The sequence below is a fragment of the Schistocerca cancellata genome, chromosome 1, assembly GCF_023864275.1.
Source record: "Schistocerca cancellata isolate TAMUIC-IGC-003103 chromosome 1, iqSchCanc2.1, whole genome shotgun sequence".
Taxonomy (NCBI): Eukaryota; Metazoa; Arthropoda; class Insecta; order Orthoptera; family Acrididae; genus Schistocerca; species Schistocerca cancellata.
Window position 1 is genome coordinate 514,731,416 of NC_064626.1, and position 17,607 is coordinate 514,749,022.

The 17,607-nt window shown below is 37.5% G+C and overlaps 1 protein-coding gene across 7 annotated transcripts in view; it reads left to right on the forward strand.

Annotated features, from left to right (window-relative positions):
- The window catches only part of LOC126178436 (uncharacterized), a 290,068-nt gene that overhangs the window by 123,787 nt on the left and 148,674 nt on the right, over positions 1-17,607 (forward strand). For all 7 annotated transcript variants that reach the window (XR_007536368.1, XM_049924532.1, XM_049924531.1 and 4 more), the window contains one exon: positions 8,547-8,676. Coding sequence is in view for 6 of the 7 variants with exons in the window: in XM_049924532.1 (XP_049780489.1) it covers positions 8,547-8,676 (130 nt within the window). In the remaining variant the exon portion in view is untranslated. The remainder of the gene's footprint in view (positions 1-8,546; positions 8,677-17,607) is intronic.

Sequence of the window (17,607 nt, forward strand, 5' to 3'; positions counted from 1 at the left end):
ATCCTTCAAAAAAATTGCAGAATGAGTTCTTGAGCAATTTCACATGTAACTAGCTTTTTTTATGCAAAAGTTGACGGGAAGTGTATTCTGCCAGGTAATCTATTAAATGTTCGGTGCACAACAGTGAAATTTATAATTGTGCTCATCAGTAACATTCAGCTGCTGTAATTTAAGTTGTGGTCTTAGAACCCTACCTAACTACACCCTCAGAAAAAACAGCAAAAACTTTTTGACAATAAATATTATATGTAAAATCTTAGCTTTTCTTGTAGCTATATGTGTGCATATTAATTTAAACCATTAACATTTCTTATTTGTGTTTCACACTTCGTACCTATGATGTTGCTATTGCCTGACCCCATCACATGTCCTATTGCTTTGAATATGTGCTGTCATTGGCTGGCAAAATTGTGTGGCATGAGCTGTAATTGACTGACAAAAGCGCATCGCATTCTACATTTCAGTACTTCAGAAGCTGTCATGCTGTATTTTGTGGAATTTGTGTTTGTACTTTTATAATGTGAAAATACACACTGTAAATGCTGCCGCACATCAAAGATCTTCACAAAATGTGCTGTTTCTTGCTGCGTTTTGTTTCCTAAAGTGTTGGGATGTTCTATGCAAGTATATAAAACTTTCAATATTCGAAGAATTGATAAGTTTTACAGCATTGAGGGAAAGTATATTGTCGCTTAACATGGAGAAAATGTACTTTCACCCAGGAAAAAGCGAATTTTCGCATGGGGAAAAGTGTATTTTTAACCAGAAAATCGGATTTTTTTTTTCTTGTCTGCATATACACCCTGTTCCCCATACAGTGATGCCAGGAGTAACACCACTGTGCTTCTCTAAAACATTGGAAGAATGGAACCTCTTCCCAGGTTTTGCCATAATCATCTGGGGTAGTACATAACCACAATTGATTGGTGAATACAATGCAGTGCCATTCATCAGTATTCCATGCTTCCTTGCCGTGGCGCCATTCCAAATACAGTCAAATGATGTAAACAGTAGCTTGTACATGGGAAAGTAATTGCCTAGTGCAGTTGCTGCTAGTCTCTGACCAGTGGTATGGCATGACACAGAATGTTACAGGGAGTCCATTACATGTTCTCGTATGGCAGGCACAGATGTCCGTGGGTGGGGAGGGGGAAGGGGGGGGGGGGACATTCACAATGAGGCTTCTTTCAAATTCTGTTACGTGCTGATAATGCTGTCTCACATGAGTATCTCTGTATCTGTTGCAGCAGTCAGTCAACATCTGTCACTTTTCACACTCCTATCACGCCTGGTAAAAATATGAAACATGAACGCTAATGTACTCTGGTGGCCACTCTACCTGTCACAGAAAATTTGCAACTCTAATCATTTACATATGTGCTGATGGTGTCTATGTGTATGAAGCTACATTATCATCTGTGCATCTCTTCTGGGTGCTTCACTTTTTTCTCTAATGATGCATTGTCCAAGACGTGACAGTGGCTCGCATTAGCAACAGGAACAGTGAGGCACTCACAGAAAGTGATACTCTGTAAGTTAGTCACTCAACATTAGTGTCTTTAGATTTAAGGTGTTATAAGTACAAGGGCACTTTGTTCCAGCACTGTCACAGCTGGAAAACTGACTTTCACTCAGAAATTCCTTTGCTTGTTCCGGAAGTTTTTCTGCTCAAGGAACTGGGAAATAAATAGGAGACAATTTGTAGACGAATGCAGACTTCTTCCGCAGTTCTGCTGACATATTACGGGTTTTCAGTTAAAATTTCACTGCTGTAGTTCTAATACCTTGCGAGATGGAATATTTTACTGTTTTTTTAAACAAAGCTAAAAAATAATGTTTTTATGACTAAAATATTTCCCTTCTTGAAAACTGCTATTGCTTCAGCTATGAAATTCTTACTGCTGTTTTACTGCAGCATATAAATCATACTAATACAAATACAATTTGAGAAAAAGGTTTTTATTTTGTTGCCTCTCACACAAAATTTTTCTCTGATAAATTTGGTGGTAGAACTGATAAGTTCCGTGCTGCAATAACTCCTGATTGGCAACATTTAGACCTGTTTTGACTGAGGTTCTGTCACAAGCAAGACCCAGAGAAAACAACTGTGATGAGAATTTGTCTAAGTGTTGCTGATTGGTAGTTACCACAGAACGAAACTGACTAATTGTGTCATCAAATTTACTGAGGGAAAATAAGTTTGCTTGAAAGGTAACAAAATCACTAGGATTTTTTTCCCTTGTTGTATTATTATTTTTGTAATTGCTACAGAGAAATAAAGAGACATTAAAATTTTCATAGCAGTAGAAATAGAAGTTTTAGAGAAAGAAAACATTTTAGTTTGAGAAACAGGACTTTCTTTAGCACTGTTTACAAAACAGAACAACATAAAATCTCCAAAGATATTAGAGCCAAGGCAGCAAAATTTCTAATATAGTCTCACAATATAGATCTCTCATAACATAATGCAAAAAAAATTGACTGTAATGTTGTTACTTAAGAGGGACATGTAAATTCAATGAAATTTAGATGTGTCCCTAAACTTTCTGCAAGCACGGTATTGATACATTTGATGAACTAAAACAGGCAATATTTTGTTGCTGACCTGCCTCCAATATTTGACTCTTTCAGTTGGAAGAGAACACCGGCAGTATTGTTTCAAACAATGTAATTGATCCAGAGATAATACAGCAGTTGAATCTGTATAACTTACCTGAAAGAGAGAATTCAAAAGCCAAGATTGCTTACATATTGTTTACTAGATGACCGGTTTCAACACACTAAAGGTGTCATGTTAGATCTTCACAGATCCGATGATGGAACATTTAGTGTGTTGAAACCGGTCATCTAGTAAACAATATTTAAGCCATCTTGGCTTTTGAATTCTTTCTACAAGAGAGTGATCACCCCATAACACACTGTGTGTTACCTGGAAGAGCCTGAGATGGAGAGATACAAGCTCCATTAGATGTTTTAGATGATCATACAACTTCTGTGCAGATAAAAAAAGGTCCTGATGCCAGCAGCACAAATTTACGTAAAATGAAGAAGATGAGCACTGAAGACAAGATGTATCTCTTGCTTGAAAAAAATACAGATTGATGGGGAGAAAGCATCATAGAATTGAAAATAAAATACCTTGTGACCTATGAAGGAAGATGTGTATTTATTTATACTGAGCATGGGCATTGCAATGAGCACACCCTCTGCCCCACTATTTTAGTTGGTTCAAAAATTATATGGAATTTAGAAATTAAGTGATGAATGTAAAACTCAAAACTGAGAAGTTTATGAGTATGTCAGAACAGACTGCTATTACTTAAGACTTGTGTTCTTAGAGGCATGATGTACTGTATTTCCTTCCTTGTAATAGGATATTAAAGTATTGTTTAATTTTTTACTAAATTTTTAATGACATTTTGTAAGTTTGTTAACAGTAGCCTGGCCATTTTAATGAATACTACCGTATTTACTCGAATCCAAGCCGCACTTTTTTCCGGTTTTTGTAATCCAAAAAACCGGCTCCGGCTTAGAATCGAGTGCAAAGCAAGCGGAAGTTCTGAAAAATGTTGCTAGGTGCCGCCACAACTAACTTCTGCCGTCGAATATATGTAGCGCTACACAGGCAAGCTTTGTAGGCACAAAGATAAACACTGGCGCCGAAACCTCTGCGCCGAAAAAAAAAAAAAAAAAGAGAGAGAGAGAGAGAGAGAGAGAGAGAGAGAGAGAGAGAGAGAGGAGGGTGCAAGACGAGCTTTTTTTTCTCCGCCCCGAGTTTCGACCACATTTTCATACATTATTCAACGAAGTAAATACAAATTCCGTATTGTTCATCTTCGAATGTAGCAGAGTTTCAATGTACTACGAAAATCCGACTGGCAAGACTGTTTGGGATGTTTGTCAATATGGCCAACTCTACGTTCTCAATTTTTTCCTACCTGTGAGAAGAGATGGTTGCTAATAGGAACCTGATGAAATGTGAATCATAAGAATATAAACATTTTGCCACGTATTTTTCATGTTTGCTGCTATCTCATTTAAATTCTGTCCGCCTAATAAACTACGAAAATAGAGTGAGACAACAGCAAACGCGGAAGAATATACACATCATGTCATGTTTATATTCGTATTATTCTTATGCCTAATAGTGATACAGTCAGAAATGAAGCAAGGCAACTGACTAGATTTTTAAACCTAAGATGACTAATTTCTTTGCAGAATTTGATGTACTAAAGAAGCGGCCGCAAAGATTTTAAAACGGAGAACAATTTTCACCTAACTCTCGTTTAGAACATGTTCTATCATACGCAGTCTATTATTTGGTTCTTGTTGATGATTATCAAAGAAAGCAGCAGTGTAAGTAACAACAAATAGCAGTCTCTTGCCATTGTTTCACTAATGAGACGATTCCTCTCTTTTTTTTTTTTTTTCTTTTTTGTAAGCGGCGGTAGCGCGCACAAAAGCAAGCCATGCCGCGAGCCGCGACAGGCCGTAAACACGCACTATCAGAATGCGACAAACAATGCATGACACAGTACAGTAATGCCTTTTCAGCTTAAGAGTGAGGTAAACACCTATAACAAAGAAAACGGCAATTATCAGATCGAATCAAACTAAGCAATCCATTCAAACCAGACGAAGCACGTGAAAAAGGAAGGGTACCCGAATAAATACGGACGGAGCGCCTGCTGCATAGCAATGGCTACCTAGTAAAGCTCTTAACTGCTATGCTTACAACTCGAACCAAACTAATGTAGCTGTATCGTCATTCATTCGACCTAAATTGTGTCCCATATTACAATGGACCAACTTTGTTTCGATTTGGAGGTGCGGCCTAAAACTTTTCTCTCCCCTTGAATTTCGAGTCTAGAATTACAGGTGCGGCTTAGATTCGGGAATTTTTTTTTTCCTTTATTTCGAGTCTCATTTTTCAGGTGCGTCTTAGATTCGAGTGCGGCTTAGATTCATGTAAATACGTTACACAGGGTGTTCATTTTAATTGAAGACATTGAAATACCTCGAAAACTACACTTTTGATGAAAAAAGTTATAATCCAATTTGTTTTTCTTGGAGGGGGACATCCTATGACTCCACACTTGAACCTTCATCCCACCCCATGTGCGTGTAGGTGGGTGGGAGGGGAGGGGGGGAGAGGGTGGGGACAGTAACGAAATCTTCACTGGGAACGCCATTTTTTATTGCAGATTATGATTCTACAGCAAAATCTACATATGTTTTTTTCTGAAGCATTTTCTTCATTTACCACATGTGGTGCTGTAATCGGAGGAATAGGAAATGGGTACACCATTTGTAATTATGACATGCTACTCAATGGCCCTTCAATATCCAGTGGCATGTGCCACCCCACCTCCATGTTGTGAGGGTAGGACAGTCCAGTATTTCATAACTTCTAATTGAAAACCCCACTTGCAATGTTGAATTCTTCCAACAGAGAACTGCTCGATGTGCCACTGTATCTTGAGGCAAAAGCTACTCTACTTTTCCAATTAGAATAAGTGCTCAAAAGTAGTACTGCCAACTTCCATACACTTAGTGATACACTTTTCAAATGAATGTACACAGGACAGAAGCATATATGTGGGAATGCCAGTACAGGTGTTTCTGATGCTGTCAACCATGTCTTCACAGCCTGTTGGCACTTCCTGGTACTCCTTGTCTTTTAAATATCCCCACAGAAAGAAATCTGGCAACATCAAATACAAGGACCTAGTAGGCCAATTTATAGGGCCACCTCTGCCTAGCCACAGACCAGTATAAACACAGCCTAATACCTCCTGTGCTTCAGTTGCGTAATGCACTGGCCACCCGTCTTGTTGAAACAACACATGTTTTCAAATGTCTAGGGCAACATCTGACAGTAGTATTGGAAGCTCCTGTTCCAAAAAGTTTGATGTTTGTGTCCATTCAGGTTGCCGATGATAAAATATTAACCAATGAGTCTGTTCCTCATAATGCCACACTATACAGTAACCAACCAAGGACATTGATGGTCAACTTGTAACCAACAAGGACTGTCTACCCTCCGGTAATGGAATCTATGCCAGTTAACGCTGCCATGCTTTGTGAATGTAGATTCATCAGAAAATAGTACCTCGGCAAAGAATGTGGGGTTGGTTTGTATTTGTTGACACGCCTATTCACAAAACACTTCCTGGTTGTGGAAATCAGCACCATGAAGTTATTGATGCAGAGACATGTGGTATGGTTGGTACTGATGAAAATGCAGTATTGTGACAATGCTACCTACCAACATACTGGAATCGTGATGTAACTGCTGGGTGCTTATCCGTGGGTTATGGTGCACTACTAGTACACCCCTATTTCATTAGCTTCTCCTGCAACACATTTGCTTCATTTCCTTTTGCTGGCCTGTACACTGCCATCAGGTGTAGAGGCATTCATAACCTGGTAAAAGAACAAACAAGATTGAGCTTTCTGTGGAAAATGCTTGGCATACAAGGCAACAGCAGCCTCAACATTTCTCCTACATTCTTCGTAAGTCAGGATCATTTCAGTTTTTTCTGTGGTTGCAACATTCATCGTCCAATTGCATGTCTGTTCTCCTAATGATAGGTAAGTGTACAGGCAGTAAACACTGCACAAGTATTGTAATGTTTAGAACCATTGCCTGTTCTACATCCAAACATACGTGAACTCTGGTTGCGGTGTACTGCCCATTATGATACATCATATTTCAATACACAGCCAAAGTGATACATCGAGTAACCTGCTGCTCGATGTGTTGGAGAAATACAATGTTGAGGATGGGGGTTTCCAATTACAAGTTACGAAATACTGGCCTGTCCTATCCTCGCAGCATGGAATTGGGGTCCCACGTGTCATTGGATATTCAAGCGACATTGATTAGCGTGTTGTAAATTATGACTGTGCACTCCTTCCTATTCCTCTGATTACAGTGCCATCTATGGCAAAACAAAGAAAATGCGCCTGACAAAATGCATGTATATTTTGCCATAGAATTGTAATCTGCAATAAAAAAACTAGAGTTTCCATTGAAGGTCCCAAAGTTGCTCCCAGCCACCCATGCACGGGGTGGGGTGGTGGTTCCATTGTGATATTGTTGGGTGACCTCCTCTGATACAAAAAAATTGGGATTATAACTTGATTCATCTGATGTGTAGTGTCTGAGGTATTTTAATATCTTCACTTAAAATGAACACCCTGTATGTATTAAGTCCTCCTTGTCTCGGTTACTGTAAACCTGTCGGTTGAGGGAGAGTAAATAAGGTCTTTATGACAGGGATTCAGTACCATGCAGAAATAATTTCCTAAATAAAATGCAAGAAAGTTAACAAATAGCTATTTTCCAAACATTTCACTGTCTTTACCTTGAGGGAGAAATATGACAGCATGTAAGAGAAAAGGGGTTTAATTACCATCTGAAAACATTCACTCTTAATAAGAAATGAGGAATTACTTAATGTTACATGATGTGTAAAAATATTACAAGTTGTTAAACGCTACACCTGTGACAGAGAAAAAATATTATTTTAAGAATTTTGATCAAAAATTTGTGTATTGCAGAAGAAAATCAGCATCACTGCAAGCTTTTTAGCTGCACTGAGGGATTTCTGGAACAAGTTACACATTTTTTTCTGTAGGTTGCAAAATATGCACAAAAGAAAGTCTCAACTTGGTGTCGTCATTTGAAAGGTATCTGTAAGCCAAAATGTTGTGACAACTTCTTTGTTCTGGTGAGGGGCCACAGTAATATTACTATGTCATCCTTGTCTTCTTGTAGAAAAATATCTAAGTAGTTCAAAGTCAAATCCCATTCAAACATGCTTCCCTCTATCTCATTGCCAACTGCCCACTGGTGTCATGGCTGACCTTGGCCTTGCGTTGGGAATCAGCAAAGACTGTGGACAAAATTTGGTCACGCCACCATATACCTGAGGAAGCAGGCAGCCCATTTTGCCGGGGGGGATCTTGGAGGAAGCACCTTGACATTGTAGAACTAGAAACATTTTCATATTTATAAGATAACTGAAGCATCTTGGTTTTTCCTTTTTAATGTTTCAGTTGCTGTAAGAAGCAAATTTCTAGCTTTGCCAAACACCCTTACCAAAATAAATAAATGATAAAAGCTGCTGTGAAAATCAAAGTTGTGGGGAATGGAAGAGTTCTGTCAAGACTGCATTTAATATTTTCAACAACATACAGAAACGTTTGTAACACACAGACATATCAACTGAAAAACAGTCATATCTGCAACTGGCTGGTGTGTGTGTGTGTGTGTGTGTGTGTGTGTGTGTGTGTGTGAGAGAGAGAGAGAGAGAGAGAGAGAGAGAGAGGATGGGCGTGTGAGTGGGTGGGCATGTAAGTGCAAATATCAGATGATCAAGGTTTGCACACATACGATTGTTCATTCTCTCATGCTTCTAGTAAAAAATAGTGTAAATAGTTTTTCACTTATTTCATTTTAATTATATCTGTTACATGTGTCTTTAAGTGTGAAGTAGTTTATAGTGTTTATTAATATTTAAAAATTCATTTTGTTTTAGGTTTTTCTTTGAAAGTGAAAGAGGGCTTTTCCCAAACACAGAATTTGTCTTTGACCTGGAATTGCCTTTGGATTTCGTTCCTTTCAATAGTGATGGTGAAGTGCAATGCTTTCAGCTACTCCCTGCAATGGTCAGTTGCAAAAATTTTTAAGCTCACCTGATAACTGTTATCTTATTTATATTGTCAATTGCTATCAGATTTTATTTATTAACATAACTGGGCCAGAAAATGTCATATTTAATGTTATAGCTTAAGTCTACTATGTAAGTGGTACAGTGAAATGTATTTTGCATTTATCAGTTCATTTGTGTGAACCAGAAATATGGCTTCATCTACATTTACATCTATACTCTGCAAACCACTTGAAATGCATGGTGATGGGTACTTTCCACAGTACCAGTTATTAGCAACTTTCCTGTTCAATTGACTTATGTATCACAAGGAGAATGGTTGTTTAAATGCCTCCTATAATATGCTATAATTCATCTAATCTTGTCCTCATGATCCCTACAGGAGCAATAAATAGGGGGTTGTAGTATACTTCTAGAGTCATCATTAAAAGTCAGTTCTTGAAACTTTGTAAGTAGGCTTTCATGGGATAGTGTATGTCTATCTTCACTGTACAGTAGTCAAAATTTTATTTCACACTCACTCATAGTACATAGCTGTTTTTCTCATCTACGTCTGTACATTGCAATCCATATTTAGAATTATGGTGGGTAATTTTTACCATTTCCATCCAGTCTTGTTGTATGTGGAAAATGTGCTTGTGGCTAACATGACTGTCAGCATGCCTCTGCAGGAGCAAGGAGCATGTGTATCAGAAGTATTAAGAACCTCACTTTCTGAAGATAAGTTGTAGCCAGAAATTCTTAATTATAATTTTATAATTTTCTCGAGTGAATTTTCCTTTTGATATAAATACATGCTTCCTAACAATTAATCATGCCTTATTATTATAATGTTTGTAATTACAGGCTATAAAAAAAATTTTTTTGATCATAAATCAGATCATCATATCTTCGTACCTCATGGAATACGTCAGACAAGCAAAGTATTGGGTCATGCACACGTGGGTTTCACATGGAGGCATTTAAGTAATCATTTCCCACACTCCATACACTAATTGAATGGAGAGAAACCCTAATACATGGTTCCATGGGAATGGCTCTCTGCCATGCTCTTCACTGTAGTTTACAGTGGGTGTCTGTTAATTTTGTATCAGTATCAGTTCATTTACTTCTAACTGCACTATTTGCAATTTAATACCTCCTTTCCCCTAGAATTCCATGTGTAAATTTATGCTTGGGATTCTAGAAGCATTCAGATGTAACTGATACCATGTTAATTAATGAACATTTGAATGTGAAATTAGTTTAGATACTAACCAAACTGAATCAGCAAGGGTCTTCATTTGTAACAGGCGCTTTTTGTGTTGTTTGTTGACTCGTCAGTTGTGCTGTCGAAATATGCAAATGGACAAATGAAAAATAAGAAAAAACAAAATTACAAATTTAATTGTGTATGATATTGTTTGACTTTCTTATCTTCCTTCCCAATGCTCCTCTTTTGATTCTTGATCCTTGATCTATCTCCACATGAAGAATGTTTTTTGAGTAACCTACAACATTTAATATCTCGTATTAGTATTAGATTGGGTTTCCAATCGATAAATAAACACCCCAGTATATAATTGGGATGTGTGGGATTGGCTTAAATATTGCTATAATTTTCCATTAGTGTAAAATATAAAAGACCATCATTTATCAGTTGTTCTCTTGTATGTCTTTCAGTCCAAAGATTGGTTTGATGCAGGTTGCCATGTTACTCTATCCTGTGCAAGCCTCTTCATCTCCAAATAACTACTGCAGTCCACATCCATTTGAACTACTACAGCCCACATTCATGCCTTGATTTCCCTCTGCAATTCTTATACCCCATGCTTCCCTCCATTACCAAATTAATGATTTCTTGTTGACTTAGGATGTGCCCTATCAACTGATACCTTCTTTTAGTCAAGTTGTGCCATAAATTTCTTTTTTTCCCAATTCAATTTGGCAGTTCCTAATTAAATATTCTCTCTGCCCATCTAATCTTCAGTATTATCCTGTATCACCACATTTCAAAAGCTTCTGTTTTCTTCTTGTCTAAACTACTTATGGTCATTGTTTCACTTTTGTACAAAGCTATACTCTAGAAAAATACCTTCAGAAAAGGACTTCCTAAACAGTTAAATTTATATTTGATGTTAACAACCTCCTTTTGTCAGAAACACTTTCCTTGCTGTAGCCAGTCTTTCTATTATATCCTTTCTACTTCAACCATTGTCAGCTATTTTGCTACCAAAATATCAAAACTTACCTGCTACTTTCAGGGTCTCATTTCCTAATCTAATTCTCTCACCATCACTTGATTTTATTAGATTACATTCCGCTACCTTCATTTTACTTTTGTTGATGTTTGTGTTATAACATCTTTTCAAGGCACTATCCATTGCATTCAGCTGCTCTTGCAAGTACTCTGCTGTCTCTGACAGAATTACAGAATCATTGGCAAGCTACAAAAATTTTATTTCTCCTCCCTAACATTTAATTCCCTTTCAGAATTTCTTCTTGGTGTCCTTTATTGTTTGCTCATTGTTCAGATCACTGTCGGTGACTCCACAAGGACTGAGGGGGCCCAAGCCCCGTCAAAAATTCAATTGTATTATGCTTTGTAAAATCACAAAATTATGTTGGAATTTTGTATTTTCCTTGTTTGACAATAGTTACCTTTTAAAATACATTCAGTAACAGGTTAAAACAAATAATTATTATGGTAGTAAGCAGGTTAACTAAAAACGAGTGGTGTGAATCATGATAGTGTTACGGTGCTGCGGGCACACTTAGAATTTGCCCCGGTGCACAAACCTTTGGGTAAAGTCTGGTGCCAGCAGGCCAGCGCTGCGGCCGCGTGACTGGAGCAGAAGTGCTTGGAACCCTCCATCTCACGTCGCCTTGATGCTTCGAGACATTACGATGCCATAGCTATATAAAGCCCACCCTGCTGTCGCAGTCATTCAGTGTGGATAGTTTTGTGCAGTGCATGCTGCAGATATGTTTAGTGTTCCAACTTTAGTGTCTAGTGGACTATTTAATATGACTATATTTTATTTGCTTACTTCAGTCTCTTACTGTGCTGTGAATTAAGTTTGCAATGGATAAATTTGTTACCAAAAAGGCGTGCTTGGAAGTTGATGAAACTGCAAGTCAACCTCCAACAATTATTGTGTTGTCAATTGCTTCGTCGTCTTCAGGCGAAAACTGTTCACAGCTGCAACCTGGACAATCCAGTAAGGGAAGATCATTTCAGAAGTATTGGTTGATCAAATATACATGGCTAGAATATGAAGCATCTACTGAAAAAGTTTTTTGTAAAACCTGCAAAGAGGTAGATGCTAAAAATCTATTACAATTGTCTTCAAAAAAAGAAGATGCATTTACTTCCATTGGGTTTTCTAACTGGAAAAAGGCTTTGGAAAAATTCCATCTTCATGAAAATATGTTTACGCGTAAAGAAGGTGTTCTGAAATTAAATTCTATCACTAATCAAAGTGTGGCCTCCCAATTGAATGAACAGTTAGATAGTGATATGAAGAAAGGCTATTTTGCTCTTGAGACAATTTTTACTTCCGTGCAGTTTCTATGCCGACAAGGATTAGCAGTTAGAGGGCACGAAGATGTAAACTCAAATTTTTTTCAATTGTTGGAACTCTGAAAGAATGACATCCCTGAGTTTAAAGATTGGTGAGGGTGTTCGGGGTATAAGTGGATGTCCCATGATATACAAAATGAGATAATTGATCTACTAGGAAAGTCTGTGTTGAGAAAGGTATTGGCTTCAATCAAGAAGACTGAAAATTTTTCTATTATGGTTGACGAAACAAGTGATTCTTCGATTCACGAACAAGTGTCATTTTGTATTCGTACTGTCGATGATTTCTTAATCATCAACATAGTCTTTATTGGCTTATACGAGACCCCCAACACTGAATCACAAACTCTGTTTAGTATTTTAAAAGACTTTTTGCTCATCTTGATTTGTCAATGGATAACTTAAGAGGGCAGTGCTATGATGGTGCCTCAAATGTGAGAGGTAAGTTCAAAGGACTAAAAAAGTTAGTTTTGGATATACAACCAAAAGCATGTTATGTGCACTGCATTGCTCACAGTTAAAACTTGGCAGTTGTAGACACTCTCCACCATCTTACATCTATGAGGGATATTATGGCTTTGGCCAAGGATTTAATTAACACTGTAAGGGAATCCAACAATAGGATGGGACTTTTCAGAAGCATTTGCTGTGACAGCACCAACGACCAAACTGGTCTACGACTGCTTTACCAGACCCGATGGACTATGCGAGCTTCTAGTATCTTGGGAATATTGAAAAACTTTGAAGAATTTCTAGAGTTTTTTGAAACATTTTCTGCAGAGGACAAAACCCTTGAGTGAATGTTACAATTCAAGACGTATTTCTTTTTACTTCTTTATTTACATGCATTGAACCCAGTAGAGGATGTCAATGAAAAAATTAAATGCCCTCATCTAAGTGTTGCTGATCTGGAAAAAATATATGAGGGCTTGATTTGTATATTGAATGGAAGGCGTGGTAGTTTTGAACATGTTTGGGAATTGTGTTTAAAAGAAAAACCTTCGCAAGTTGATGATCCTTCGGTTCCTCGGAATCAAAGTACACCAAAGAAGTATGAAAACAATGAAACCAGCTCACTGCACACTTTTAAAACCCCAAAGGAATACTACAAAGCTATTTACATTGAGGTTTGTGAAACGGTGCAATCTTGCATTACTGAGCGGTTTGCTTCAACTGGACTCACACAGGTCACTGCAGTTGAACAAGAGTGCTTGCTTTTAGTAAACAGGGGTGAAACAAATTTGGAAAAATCAACTGAGTTTTTCAAAAATGACCTACACATGAGAGACTGCACTTACACTTGAATATGTTACCCGACATCCAATAGAGAATTATATTTTCAGTTTTGAAATATTAGTACTAGTTTAGTACTGTATTACTATATTACTGTATTAGATATTTTCAAATACTTAAATATTTTTAGGGTGTAAGACCCAATTAAAACCCGCTGTTTACATACTTTTTGACTGAAAGTGTTAGGCATACTGTATTAACTTTATTAACTGTAGTAGAGCATCAACTTTGAGATATTTTTTTTTATGTAATGAACCCTGGGCCTTATTCAGGAGTAAGCTTAAATTAGCTATTTCACATATTAATCAATGTGCTATTGCTGTGCGACAGCAATATTTTATGTTTTATTCTTTTAACGATAGTTTTGGATTTGTTTAAATATAATTTCAGTTTTTCAGAGCTATATATTCACTGCTCTGTAATAGTCTGTAAGCATGGTTATTACTGTAAATTAAATTAGCTTTTTACGAAAATACTGTGCGTGTTTATGTTTTGTTTCTTTTTTCACAGCCAAAAAATGCGTCAGGCTTGTCGAGTTTCCCAGAGTGTTGAGTTATCAGGAGTCCAGTTTTCGGGGTTCTAATGTTGATCATATGACTCTAAAATGATTGAAAAAACTTTAAAGATCACTATTCTTCATCTAAAATTTAGAAAATTTCCCGAGGCAAGACCCCCCAGTATGCCCCCTCCCCCCAATATTTTTTTATAAGCCAGCGCCCCTGGTTCAGATTGAATAACAGCAGTGATAGGCCACAATCTTGTCTATTCTCTTCTGTACTACTGCTTCCTTTCCATGTCCTTTGACTATTATAAATGCAGTGTTTTCTGTACAAGTTGTAAATACCCTTTCACTCGCTGTATTTAATCCCTGATACCTCCAGATTGTCAAAAGCTTCTCTAAATTTAAAAATGGTATAAATGTAATGTTACCTTTCACTACCCTATCTTCTAAGAAACGTTTTAGGGTCAGTGGTGTTACTTGTGTTCCCACATTTCGGAGGGAACCCAAACTGATCTTCCTTGGCTTCTACCAGTTTTTCCATTCATATGTAGGTAATTTGTGTAAATATTTTGCAAATACAACTTACTAAACTTGTGGTTCAGTAGTATTTACACCTTTCAGCATGTGTCTTCATTGGAATTTGAATCATTACATTCTTTTGAAGTCTGAATATATTTTGCCTGTCTCATATATTGCACACTGAGCGGAATAGTTTCGCCATGGTTGTCTCTCCCAAGTATTCCAGTGATTCTGAGGGAATATCATGTTCTCCAGGAGGGGCCTTGTTTTGACTTTGGATCTTCAGTGCTCTGTCCAATTCTTTTCACATTATCATATCTCCCACCTCATCTTCCTTGTCTTCCTCTTCATTTCCATCAAATTGCCTCCCAAATTTCCTACTTTTTCAAAAGCTCTTGAGTTTTAATCTGCAGTTCATAAACAATAAATTATTAGCAGAATCCACATGTGCCATTGAAAATGCCTTATAATTTGAAATATGCTTTTGAAATCTCTGTCTTACCAATAGATAAACAATCTCAATCATTCCTGTATTACGAGGTCTCTTCCACATATACAACCTTCTTTCCTGGTTCTTAAAAAGAGTGTTACCAATGGTTAAATTATACTCTGTGCCAGGGGCAGTTCCCGGTTTCCATATTTGGGTAGGCTGCGGCGGGCGGCATTTACTGAAAGGAACTATGGTGAATGTATCTCCTGTTCGCTTCACAGTAAATTACTAAATAGCACCGAGCGAGGTGGTGCAGTGGTTAGACACTGGACTCTCATTCGGGAGGACGACGGTTCAATCCCGCGTCCGGCCATCCTGATTTAGGTTTTCCGTGATTTCCCTAAATCGCTCCAGGCAAATGCCGAGATGGTTCCTTTCAAAGGGCACGGCCGACTTCCTTCCCCGTCCTTCCCTAATCCGATGAGACGGATGACCTCGCTGTCTGGTCTCCTTCCCCAAAACCAACCAACTAAATAGCACCAAAAGCAAACTCTGAGAAAAGATCTGTAGGTGCTTCATCACAACAAAACATACTAAAACTTACATGTTTTGGAGAGATTTTTAATGCCTTGCATGTTAGGTTTATTGCATGATTAATGTTTTTCATGTGCTCAATTAACAGCATTTACAAATTCCTGTGACAAAACAGTGATGTTCCATGAGTAGCTAACAGAAGCAAATTGAACAATACCACATTGATTTACGTGTTTACAAAGCTCACATTCTGTATTTGTTGGTTTTCATATTTAAACTAATGTATTATGAAAATATGCATTTTAAGTGATAAGCATATTAAAGATCGTTCCAAAAGGTAATTTTTAGTATGTTTTGTTGTGCTTCAATGTCAGAGAAATATGTTGGTGGCTAAACATGCTATCATACATCACTCAGCTAAGGATCTGAATATAGTCTTGCCTGGATTTGCACTGTTTTCATTCTTGATTGGTGTTTAGATTGGATCTGGGTGAAACAATTTCTCCTTTATCACACATTCCAAACATTTGTCTAATAAATTGCATATTGTGATGTTTTCAGACTTGTGGCATGCTACAGTTCTTCATGAGAAAATGAAACTCACAAGTACTTAGGCACTATGCACTCACAAAAAAATTGATAATATGTTTTATGCTGCAAACACTGTTAACAAGTTAGGAAATTCTTAGTAACTAAAGGTAACAAGACATTTTTTGCACACTTATTTCCTCTAATCATTCATGAAATTCTCACGAGCACTTATGCTACTGCATTGTAGTGAGATGTTTCCAAACCTAGCTTGCCTTTCCTACACTAGTCAGTACTGCCAATGGCAGAACCAAAAATACTACCTTCAACAATACCAAAATATTAAAGATTGATTAATGAAGTATCAAAATATAATACAGAAATACAGAGACAGAGGTTTGGTAGCAAATGTTCAGCCAGTTAATTTCCTTTTGTTGTAAGCAGAGGAATACAAAAATCATGTGTGGCCAGAGGTTGTAGCAACTGAGCTTTGAGGAGGTCCACAATAGGAGCCACACCCCCAAACCTCTGCTACATGAAAATAACTGGCATTTGGAGGTGCAGCTTTAAGACTAGTTACTACCTGTTTTGAGAAACATTATTCGATATCAACTGTTTCAAACACATTGACTGTCATTAGTGAAATCTGTGTGAGGAACAATCAAAATGCATCTTGATTATTTAAATTCTGGAATCTATTATTGAGAAATATATTTTAGGATACCTCCATCTCAGAGCATTTAAATACAAGTTGCATCTGCTCTATGCAAAATTTGGCTTCCTATTTCATTCCTTTCCTCCAGTCCATATTCTCTTGCTATTTTTCCTTCTCTTCATTTTGCTACTATTGAGTCCAGTCGCCCATCACAATTAAATTTTCATCTCCCATGATTATCAGAATAATGTTCTCTATCTCATCATTCATTCTTTCAATATCTTGCTTACTGCAGAACTAGTTGCCATATAAACCTAACTACGGTGGTGGGAGTTGGTTTCATATTTATCTTGGCTGCAATAATCCTTTCACCATGTCATTCCTAGTAGCTTACCCGCATTCCTATTTTATTATTCAATATTAGACTGACTCCTGCATTATACCTGTTTGATTTTGTATTTTTAACCCTATACCCATGAACCATGGACCTTACCGTTGGTGGGGAGGCTTGCATGCCTCAGCGATAACAGATAGCCGTACTGTAAATGCAACCACAATGGAGGGGTATCTCTTGAGAGGCCAGACAAAGGTGTGGTTCCTGAAGAGAGGCTTCAGTAGTTGCAGGGGCAATAGTCTGGATGATTGACTGGTCTGGTCTTGTAACATTAACCAAAATGGCCTTGCTGTGCTGGTACTGCGAACAGCTGAAAGCAAGGGGAAACTACAGCCATAATTTTTCCCAAGGGCACGCAGCTTTACATTATGGTTATTTGATGATGGCGTCCTCTTGGGTAAAATATTCCTGAGGTAAAATAGTCCCTCATTCAGGGACTACTCAGGAGGACGTTATTATCAGGAGAAAGAAACTTGCCATTCTACGAATCAGAGCATGGAATGTCAGATCCC